This window comes from Athene noctua, chromosome Z (assembly GCF_965140245.1).
Source record: "Athene noctua chromosome Z, bAthNoc1.hap1.1, whole genome shotgun sequence".
NCBI lineage: Eukaryota > Metazoa > Chordata > Aves > Strigiformes > Strigidae > Athene > Athene noctua.
Window position 1 is genome coordinate 48,700,969 of NC_134077.1, and position 11,988 is coordinate 48,712,956.

Genomic DNA, 11,988 nt, shown 5'->3' on the forward strand with positions numbered 1-11,988 from the left:
TACACTGCTTAAACATTTTTAAAATGTTTATCATAAGTTTCAAGAAACTTGAAGAGTTAAAGTAACTTCTGTGTGATGCAACTGTTGGTTGGTGGCTTTCTGAATTCTGATCTTGTACTGCAAAAGAGATGGCACCCTGTGTGGGTGCAAAGCATCACTTGCAGATTAAGAATAGAAGAGACATGAATTCTTCATTACTATGGTAACTGAAATGTGATCCAGTTTCATTGCACTTAGTGTATGTTCAAAGCAAAGCTTCTGAGATGGGTCCTCAGACTGCTTCTATTCCTCTCAAAGATTTAACACACAAATCTGCATCTCTTCTACTTCTGTTTAAAGATTATTTATTCTTTTCATGGTGTAAAGATTACCTGGTGTGTATTTTGAAATCCTAGTCCTGCATATTTTTGTTAAGTGAACAAACTGAGTAAAGCCATTAAATCATAACATTTAATATTCCACTCCCAAGATCCCCCTGTAGGTCTCTTCCTTTCATCTCATGTCTGTTGTACTCCTTGCCACCCCTTCTCCCCTTCATAAAGTGTGAAGTGCCTTGGGCCAAGGCAAGGGAGCAAAAAACACCCCAAAACCTTCAGATTTGAATTTTTTTTTTGGCCATTGATACCAAATGCTTCAGTAATTTGACCTAAACCAGACAAGTTAGCTAATCATAATGTGAACTTTCTTCTACTTCCCCCCTACTAAGAAAACATCCACAAAAAACACAGGTACAGGACATAAGGTCTCACTGCAATTAGGCTGCAAGAGTTGGGACATATGTGTTCCATCAGAAATACCTTTAAAACAAATTTTTATTTCTTTAGATGCTACAAATATTCAGGTGAGGGTATGCTGAAGTGCTTTGCACTAGCATCATAGACCTGCAGTTGTTTTATAGATCGCCTTTATAGTCAGATCTCATTACTACAATGTTTAGTGGTGTATATGCATCATAAGGCTAATTTTTTATGGTATGTTAACAAGTGAAGTTTAGGGCATGGGTGAAGGCTAATGAGAATTCATTTTTGCTGGGCTCTGTCAGCTCAGGCACATGACTTGCACTAGGAACAAGCATGGAAAGGCGTTAAGTGATACACAGAGGGAAAAGAACGTAAGTGTGCAATTAATTTCTGAAATAAGAGATGAATATGCTGCTTCTCAGCTTCTTTCAAGTTAAATACACTAAATTTACTGAAGAATCAATCTTCGTGTTAATTCTTATAGTTTATAGAACAACAGTATTGCATGTATTTTTACAGGTACAGGGCCTCAGAAAATTCAACTTCACAATAAAATCCTGGCAAAGCTAATGTTTATGGTGTCCTCTGTAAAAGCTTTGTAACATTTCCACGCATGCTCCCCTACTCCTGTCTCCTTTGTTACATTCCGCGAAAAGTTTTGACTTTTTACAGAATTCTCTATGTCTCTTCACCTGTGCTGACTGGTCCTTTTATTTCTAGCTGAGGCTGTGTCTATGGAAGTGGCACATCCTAGCAGGAGTAGCTATGTAGGAGAGCAGAAAGTTGCTGTTGGGAAACCATGATGTGCATTAATTGTCTTTTGTGGTCTGCTTCAGACTGGCTTACCTGGTCCGTTGGCCTTAATGTCCATTAGCAATGGGAGTGCATCAACTAGTCTTAACAGTTCAGCTTCACCCAAAAGAAGTCTAATTTGTGCACTCCAAGATTACTCTGAAATTAAAAATAAAGCATGGTAAATGAGGACTAGCAAACTTTCTTTGAAAGTAAGCTCATGATCCTACCTAAAACAGCAATGTCAATAAAAACAGAGTGCTGCTGCAGAAAAGCAATGTTTGATTTGCTTTCAGAGCGAGCTACTTTGTGTTCTTAATATAGCAGACCATTTAAATGCTGTTCCATTGCTTCAAGAAGATCAAATCAGTGGGCATATGCCAGGGTGTAACTGGCTGATTGCCTCTGATAAGAAACTCGCTCAAGATGAGAAACAGGATTTGATGGCAATTCACTTTAGCTACTGATGGGTTACTGGTTCGCTAGCTGATGATTACTGCAGTTTCGTTTACAGTTGTTCACAAGATCCAGCACTCTGATTCTGTTACTGGCATGGCAGCGATCTTAGTGACAAGTGGAGGAAAACAAGTGGAGCTGCCTAAAGAAAGAGTTTGATTGGTTGCAAAAGAAATAAACAAAAATATCCAAAAACTTTGAGATGGTCTGAATTTTCTCTGCATCAAAACCCTGCATTTCAAAACTCTACTAAACCTAAGAAATCGTGGATGTATTGTTTAGATATATAAATGAATCTGACTCTGGCTGTTATTTTTTTAAAAGGAGAGGGACAACTACTGCAGACCTGAAACAATGTAGAGTGTTTTAATTGGAGCAGTGTGTTTCATACAGCTCTCCAGAGCTTCTTTCTGTATCAGTCACTGTATATTACAATACTATACTGTGTAAATACAGCAATGTGCATTTAAAATAATCATCATACCTGTTGGAGATGCTCCTTGTCCTGAACATGTCAGATGAGCAGTTCTCATCCTGTGGAAGCATAAACCTGGTGTGGTTGGCATCTCTCCCCCCAAGTTAGTCACATATGCTTTACTGGCTGATGTTATGCACAACTAAGAAAACATTTGTTGTATGTATAGGTGAGCTTGATGTACAGATTGAAATATTAATGCATTGTTGGGATGTGGTAATAGCTTATGTTGTGGCTATTTATGGCTCTGTGAACTCTACATTTTTTTCTGTAATTGAGACATCTCAGTTAATTTCCATAAACATTTTCTCTATGAAGGCTGTCAGACTACATGAAGATGTTTTTATTTTGTTTGTTGGGAGTAGAAAATTCACTAATAGTTTAGGCATAGAGGGGTAATTTTGTTTTGCTGTTTCAATGGGTGTGTTTTATGCATTTCTCCTCACCTCAGCTATTAATATGATGCTATAAGGTACTGAAACCTACTGAAATCTGGTTTTAGTAATGGGAACAAGGTACGGGAAAGGATTAAATGTGTTTCATACTTGCTGGCTAAACAGCATGATGTATTCTTATGGTTGTGGGTTCTGATTCATAAAGATTTAATCTGTAGCTGTGTTTCAATAGCAGCTAGCCCACTCATGAGGCATGTACCTTCGTGTCTTGCATCTGGGTGGTCTTACGATCACATTGTAGATTAGAATGAGATCCCTTTAAAAGTGAGACTGAGTGGACTTTAAGATGGTGTGAAGCTTTTAGTTGACCTCAAGTAGTTTCTTATCTATTAAACTGTATTTTGTATGACAGGCAAAATGAAGCTGTGACTCTGAGAAAGGGGAGGCAGAGTTTAAGCAATTCTTGCCTTCTGTCTCATGGCAGAGGAATCAAAGTCCCCAGTCTGGCATCCTGACTTACTATCACACTGCATGCCTTCAGCACACACTCTACAACCACACACACTGGAAGTTATCTGAGTATACAGGGTTCAGTAAAGATAAGTCTCTGAGCAACCCTGATCAAACTCAAGGCATTGTTCTGAACATCACAGAAGTATATTACAAATAGTGATGTAAGTTTCCATTGCACGCTATTCAGAAATTCTGTAAGTTAGCAGTTTCATAGACTATACTAATGCTCTTTGATCCTTAATTCTGGTTTTGAATGACTAAACCTCAAATTTGATCAGTTGCATCATGATTTAAATACAAATATAAGCAGAATTTAAACGTTCCAAATATTGCTTAATAAACCGTGGAATGTATTAAGTTTATTTACAAATGTTTTTTTGATGTAAATGTTAGAAGTGGTATCAGTGCTGGTCTAATGATGTGCTATAGATCCTCCAAGTAAAAACAAAGGACAGTTACCAGTGTCTTGGTTAATGTGGGAATTTGGACTTTGTTTTTTGACTCTATGAAAATATCTTACAGTGTATGAAATATCCTGTGGACAGTTTACTTTTACATTTATGACATAGATTGTTTTTGGTTTTTCAGTGACTCTCAGTTAAATGGTTTCTTTACATTCCTTTCAGAAAAGACGACGGCGGATTGACCGAAGCATGATTGGGGAGCCAACAAATTTCGTTCACACAGCTCATGTAGGATCAGGAGACCTATTCAGTGGAATGAATTCAGTAAGCATGAGCAGATGAAGAATATTTCATCTTAGAAAGAATATTGTGGTTGATGCAATGAGTCTTTCATCTGTAAGAAAGAATGTCTATATAACTGAAGAACAACCTGCTAGCATCTTAATTCCAAATCATAAACACTTGCATTCAAGATCATAGAATAGCATTTTTAAAATTCTTATATTTATTGACTGAACATCGTAGATGCTGTATAAATTGTTCTACAATTCTACACAGACTGTGTAGAGAATACTTTTTAAAAATTAATTCCAATGGCATGTATGAACTAAAATAGAGGCATATTTGAAAATATACTATTTTACAGAAAACTTTTTGAAGTGTCTTATAACTGACTGGATTTCTTACCTTAAATGCTTTTAAATATAATTCACTGAAAACTCTGACTTACCTTGGCTTACGGTGCACACAGATATTTTTGGGTGTTCTTGTTGAGGTTTTTCTATACTCTGCAGCCCTGTTTGCAGTGTGAATTATTTTCAGAGTGAGCAACAATGTCACAGGCAAGGTTTTGTGGCTTCCTGTAGGTGATAGGAGCAATAAATATTTTTATATCTCTGAAAGTGAAAAAGAAGCTACAATAGATACAGGCAATCAGCTTACGGGGATAGATTTCTTTTGTACAGCTTCATATTTCTGTGAAATGTCAATCTGTTTTTAAGATCAATAATACACGATCTATAAAAAAGTTGTATGTCAATAATGATCAAAAATACATCTTGACCTTAATCCTCTTTAAAGACAAAAAAATGTTTTGAAATTAAAATGATGAAAAATACTTCCTGACAAAGGAGAAGAAAGTTCTATCAGAGGCATCACAATAGAGAGCAGAGCTGTAAAGGAAAAACATGATTTTAATGTAGGCGTGAGGTCATTTGTAGGTTCAACTAGTTTACAGCTTATTGAGATGAGACCAAAAGTTTTGTAACTCAGTATGTATTGGGGAAGGGCAAAGCTAGAAAATCTGACGTGACAAACAATATACTACATTTTCCCAGGAACAGCATAATGGATTGGAAGTGATTTGTACTTAAAACATCTGTAACCAACTTAAATGGGCAAACACAACTTCAGCTTGATAGAATTCAGTTAAAGCTAATCATTTATTTAATGCATATATTACATTAATATTTAAAGCCATTATAAATTGAAATAATAAAATAAGAAACTGAGGGGTTTTTTTTGTTTTTTTTTTTTCAAAGCATGGATTTTTGGTTTTAAAATGTTTGTTGTCCCTCCTGTGAGAACCTTCCTCATTCTCACAGATGAGCTGCTTCGTGAGGTTTGTGGTGATTGCCTGAAACTTTGCTCTTTCACCTCAGACTTCCCCCTGCTTGCCCTCATCTTTCCCTTGCGTAATATCCAGTTCATCTCCAGATAGTAGGTAATGATTATTGTCTCTCTACATAGACTTTTTAATTTTGAATGCTCATAACTGTTTAACTCTTCCCCTCACTTCTTTTTGTTTGCATAATGTGTGGCATCTGTGGCCAGAGTGATCTTTCTGATCCTGGATAGAAGGGATCTGTATGCAAAAAATAATGCCTTTTTACCTATCTCTCTTCAGAAGCATAAATCTCTTACTTTTTTACACTGCTTATCCTCCTGCCTCTTCTTCAGTGACTGTCCTGGTTTCAACCAGGATGGAGTTAACTTTCCCTGGGCTGAGAGGGAGCACAGCTAGAAGGCCAGTGCCATCAGTCCCTGGAGTGTTTCATCCCATGTGATGCCATGCCCAGGGATACAGGTGGGCACGGGCTCGCTCCGGCACGGCCGTTTTCAGGTTCCGATCCGGTCGCGTGTTGCTGGGGGGCGATCTCTGCGCTCCATAAGTCACTGCTGCATTTTACCCATTTCTTTTGCACTCACTATTGTTACTGTTGTTTTCTTGTTATATTTAGTAAATTCTCTCTTTTTATTCAGCCTATGAATTTTCTTCTTTTTGTCCCTCCCCTATTTCATTAGGGAGGAGGGAGATGAATGGCTGGCCACTGGTGTCTGGCTGCTGGCCAAGTTCAAACCTCAGCAGTGACTTACTGTGCTAATATTGTATCCATTGTCCTTGTTCATTCTTCACAGTGTAAATGCCAAGATTACAGTGTTAACCTCCACATGTTTTTCTGCTGCTTAATTTCCTTTACAGTATGGACTTTATGCTCCGCGAACCTCCTTGAGCTTTCTGTCTTCTGAAATACCTCAGCAGGACCTCCTGTAATTACATTCACTTTTCCCATATAAATTTCATTCTTCATCCTGCTCTGTGTGTTTTTTCACCAGCATTGTTCTTCATTATATATCCTTATGATATATACATATATATATCATATATACATATATACATATGTATATCATATATACATATATACATTATATATCCTTATGATATATACATATATATATGTTTATGATATGGATATGTATATCATGTATATGATATATACAGCAGTTCTCTGACTACTGAAATATTTTGCTTTTTTGTTTGCCTTCTCTGTAGAGTCCATTGCTCCTTTGCCAAATGTATGCTTAAACAGTAGGAGCCCTTTGTGCACTGTTTCTTTCTCATTACTGTTGCTTTCTTTCTTATTTCACCTTCATATTCCATGGCAAAATCTCTCACTTTCTAGTTTAGTTTTTTATTTCATGTATTCCATCCTTTTCTTAGTTTTCCCTTGGTTTCTTTCTGAAGGACCATCTGTGCTATTTCCTCGTTCTAAAAGGGAGGGAAAGAAAAGAAGGAAATTAATGAGATAGATAAGCAACACAACAGATGGTATGATCTTTAATTGGTGCAATCCTCTTCCCCTTCCAAAATCTTTAAATCCTTATACTATAAATTAGACAAAATAGAGAACCACCTTGCCGTTATGTATCATCAAAGGAAGGCAATATCATCTTTGGGAAGGTGCTTGTTCTTGAAGCTCAGAATACCTCAAAAAGAGGATTCTTCAGAAAGACTGCCACCCAAAATTGTTAGACCTGCTTTTTCCTCAGCGTTTTTAGCATTATATGTCTCCTATATAAGTTTTCATATACAAAATAGCCACTGAACTGTTAGTGCAATCAAGTTTAATTTGCTGCATTCTCTTTGCTTTAGGTGTAACAGCGTCTGCATTTTAGACTTATACTTCCTTACCCACTAACACAAACACCTATATATGTGTGACTCAAATATCAGAGAAATTATTCTAACCTGTAGAAGAATTACTCATAAAAAGTTACACTTTAGCCTTGTAATTTGTGTTGATTTGCTGTTCACCAGTATTTTAAAGTCATATGGGCAAGTTGTCGGGCTGTAATGTGACCATAGCCTGGAGATGTTTTTCTAACTCTTTCACTAGAGGCAGGGTTCATACAGGTGAAACTAATGCTATCCTCAAGTCATTCTTGCGAATACATTTACATGTAGATCAATTATTTTCTGAGGAAAAAAAGACTAAAATCAGACTCCTTTTGTTCTAATGAGCAACAGAAGATGCTGGTGAAGAAGATGACCAGCTTGGTGAAATGTTCTTAAACACCACTGCATGAATGTGATTGCACTTCACACTTCCTTACTGAGTTTGTAGTCTCTGATGTCAGACCCACTAGAGATTGGGGTCTGAACACTTTTTCCTGAAGAAAAATGTGAATATAACATTGGTTTGCTGCAGCTGTATCCCTTATTTGAGCACAGCACCAAGGTAGAAGATGGTTTTACATTGCACTGCTTAAATACATAAAAATCAGATCTTTTGCACAGCACTGCAGTATGCCATACTGTTGAAGACAGAGATCCTAAAACAAATTATTTTTTTCACATTGGTTTAAGAAACAATGTGTAAGAGTTGTTCTGATTCATTTTGTGTGCGTGCATGTGTTTTGCTTTGCTACAGAAAAGGATATACTTCTTTTGTCTTTGTAGACCAGGGAAAATACTCTGCAAGCTACTTGGGAATATTTCTCTAATACTGTTTTAATGGAAATATGTCTCCAGTACTGTTTTAATACAGCTTTCTAGTGATATTTTGAGGTCCCTCCAAAGAAGCATACATGCAGTAATTGCAAGTGGTGCCCTACAGGCACAGGCTTTGCTGCAATTTCAGTTTCAGAAGCTGTTGCCTTGAAGGAATACGTTATTTTGTGTTCATTGTGTACTTGTTATGTATGGTCTGGGGTGCAGAGAGAAAAAGACCAAATCTTTAAGGCTGGAGTTGTCTTCCTGTGGGCACTTGGAGATTATTATTTTGACTCAAGCAGAAAAGAACTATGGATTCCCTTCCTTTTTGTTGAAAAAGGCAATGAATGCCACAGGGATGTGCATGTCTGTGTGTGGGGTGATGTTCTTTATGTATAAATTTGCATCAGTTTAAAAATACCTTCAAATAAGCTCTTTCCAGGGAAGTTCATAGATTGAGTATAATTTAAATAATAAACGCCCTGCCATTGAAAGGAGTAGCAGCAATTAAGGAAAGGAGTCTATGCTGTTACATAAATGGATAAACAAAAAACCTTCCACAAACCAAAAGCTCCTTTTTGGTTTAGATAATCCTTTTTTTTAACTATCTGAAGTTAGCCATGTAGTGCAGATAATGTCCAGATATTTTGGAAGTTGTCTATTATATTTTTAATGTAATGGTGTCAACTTCTCATGTTTATCATATTTGACAAAGAACATTTTCCATATAACAAGATAAATTATAGCTTGTCAATGGAGTAGAGCTCGATATCACTAAGAGATTCACTTTTTATTTTCTGAATAATCAAGTGGGTCAGTAAAAGCCTGAATCAGCCAGTTTTCTTTGGGAGAGAGGAAAAACATCTGCCTCAGTGCCAGTTCTTCCATCTCTCCTGCTGAGCTGCTTGCAAGAATTGAAAATACCAGCAACCTTACGCTGTGCGTGTCCTCATGCAAAAGTAATGTAGCTTTAATGGTAAAGGAGCCCTTGAAAACCAAACCTAAACAAGAAATAAAATTGGAAGCAAGAAGACACCACAGCTCACTAACTGCCTTTCTTGTTTCGTCTGCACTCCTTTCCCTTCTGTCTCCAGGTCAGCTCCATTCAGAACCAAATGCAGTCCAAGGGAGGCTATGGAGGTGGTATGTCTGCAAATGTTCAGATGCAGCTTGTAGATACAAAGGCAGGATAACTTCGGGGAAACCTTTCCAGTAAGTATTGCACTCTGGTTTTTAGGTACTGGTAAAGTAGTAGGAAGAACAATCATACTACTTCATATTAGCTACCTATAAATAGCTGTGTTTTTGTGTTGCCCAATTTTAAAATGCCTATCTGAGTAAAAAATCCAATATCCTGTAAGCATGTTAATTTTTTTTATACAATGAACAAGAGATTGACCTGACTGCATCAGTCAGTCTGTAAGCCTGTTTTATACCTAAGATGCTATTAAGTGAAGTATAGCAAATTTCAGAAGAATTTTGTGATATGATTAGAGTAACAACATTTTTACAACAGTTCATCTGTTTAAGCATTGTATGTACAGTGTTGAATCAATGAATGGCAGTATTACAGTAGGAAAATGGTCACTCAGAATGTTCAAAACTCAGTTTAATGTATGTTTTCTGTCTTCCAGGCTTATGTGGGTTCCTGTATCTTCTTTCCTGTGTCCTTTCTTTTGCCTTGGTGACTGCTTTCTGTGCTCATGACAAGAGAATTGATGGCTCATTGTTTACCCTTTGTGATTACTCCAGTGAAAAGTTGCTGTTCTGCTCTGATGATGCCGTTTATCAGATTGGTCCAACTGTGCCTTTCAGTGGCATGCACACACTGGCCTCTACCAGTATCATGGACATAGAGCTTTTAGGATTGTTTTTAGCTTTTTGTTTGTTTTAAGCCAAATTAAAGCACCAATCCTAGCTTTCCTCATCCCTCACAAATACTAATGTGCAACATTCTGTTGCTTTTTAGTTCTGAAATGTTCTCTCCACTCAAGTAATTTAGAAATGAGTGAGTTTCCATTAATGTCTTCAATCATCTATTATTCATACCCCTTTTTGAAAGGTCTGGGACCTGCAAGCACAAATGATTATTTCATACAACATACAAAATCAGCAGAGTAGATGACTGCATGCTTTGTGAGGTTGCTTTATATGGTGGCCCGCTTGGTTCTAGAAGGAAAAAAAAAAATTCTTACTGCTGACTGGTGAAAAATTTTGCTGTGACACCAAGTCATGCCTGTTTCTGAAAAAGGGCTTGTAACTTAGCTGCTTCAGAGTTATGTCTTTATTTTAGTTTTTATCCAACTGGTCTTGAAATAGTAAAGAGAGAGCTTGCATTCATAAGGCATTTGTTGTAAATGTTTGGTATATTTATTTTGAAAGAGCTGACCTTGAGACTGTAAGCCAGTGTAGTACCGTATCGAAGTGTCGTGGAAGCGCTTTAGTCTATTTAAAAAAGAAAAGTATCATGTTTGGCTGCTTCTTTTCCTTTCTACAATTTCAATTAATTTTAGACTGTATGGTCATTTCCAGTAGCAGCATGTCAGACTGCCTGCAATATTAGCTGAAAAGTTTAGTAGACCTCTCTAAGTAGTTGGCAGTTTCTGTGTACTAAATATTTAGGGGCCATGAAAGTTGCTAAGAGCAACATACTAATCTGGCAGAACAGATGCCAATGAAAACAACATACAGGGTGACTTTTTACTAAGTCAGTAAAACGCCTTTTGCTCAGGTTCCAAAGCATGTTTCTTTCACATGTCGTGAAACTGTATTTTAATATTGCACTGTTTTCAGATTATCTCTGTAAATGGTCCCCTTTTTTCCTCCTTATTGGTGGTTTGAGAGACGTCAATGATTTGAGTCCTGGTTGAGTTAAATTTTTATGTGAAAAAACCCCATCCAAACAAATAAGGCATGGCTGAGCCTAGTCAGATCCATTTTTATACGTAAATACACATGTTCATAAATATAGATTGCTGTCATAAATGATTCTTTATTCTTTTTCCAACCTTTCCCTGATTTCACATTGCAACAGCTGTCAAGTTAATTTAAAAGTGTGTGAACCTACCTGCTCTTCTCTATGTTTGCAAACACACAAAATACAGGGCCATGGAGGTAGTTTGCCTTTCCTAAATTGTACTCCAGTGGCAGGTGTCAGTTATCTGGTTGAATAGTTCAAATTAGGTTGGATAGTCTTCACTGAAAAAAGGTACTGATTCATGATGACAGAAGGTCAAGATGTTCAGTTGTCTGGGTGCATAAACACATGGCAGAGCAGTGATATATTTTTTTTAGGGGTCAACATTTCCAAAGCCACTTTATCAATGAGTCTTAAATATTATACTATGATTACAAAATTATATGAACTTTGTCATTGGTAATAGCGGCTTAAATTTGCTTGCCAAACCTATCTTGCACTTGTCAAAATGTTTTCAGCAAAATAGCGAGGAAAAATGGATTGACATATTTTTATAACTGACATACTTTTTTTGTACATTGTGTTCATTCTTGAATAAAGTCAGTTCAGTGTTGGCTTGTAGATATTAAAAGGAAAGTATTGACTTTGATTCAATAAATGTTTTCTTTTAGTTGGTGGCCTAGCTTTTTTCATAAATTACATTTGCATTAGAAAAACACTTGCAGCCTACAGACAAATTTGTGGTGAAAATTCTCTGAAGAGTATCCTATTAATATAGTAAGGGTTTTTTCATGCCACTTAAACTTATTGTTGCCAAGTGGATTAAACCATAATTTTATTGGCAATTTTGTTGCATTGATTTAGTGTGTATACCAGAGGCTTCTTCAAGGATCTTAAAGGGAAGGTTTCTTAAAAGAGTACATTGGAAGCCTTCATATACAGGATTTCTTTCCTTTTGACTGCAGCTGGTATGTGTGTTACTTTCTTGATTGTGATGCAGATTACTGTGGTGATCAGTAGAAG

The 11,988-nt window shown here is 36.7% G+C and overlaps 1 protein-coding gene across 2 annotated transcripts in view; it reads left to right on the plus strand.

Annotated features, from left to right (window-relative positions):
- CDC42SE2 (CDC42 small effector 2) overlaps positions 1–11,635 on the plus strand; it is an 83,343-nt gene extending 71,708 nt beyond the window's left edge. For both annotated transcript variants that reach the window (XM_074932570.1, XM_074932569.1), the window contains 3 exons: positions 3,998–4,099; positions 9,143–9,260; positions 9,683–11,635. In XM_074932570.1, coding sequence (XP_074788671.1) covers positions 3,998–4,099; positions 9,143–9,241 — 201 coding nt within the window. In that variant the 3' untranslated portion in view covers positions 9,242–9,260; positions 9,683–11,635. The remainder of the gene's footprint in view (positions 1–3,997; positions 4,100–9,142; positions 9,261–9,682) is intronic.
- The last annotated feature ends 353 nt before the right edge of the window (positions 11,636–11,988 follow it).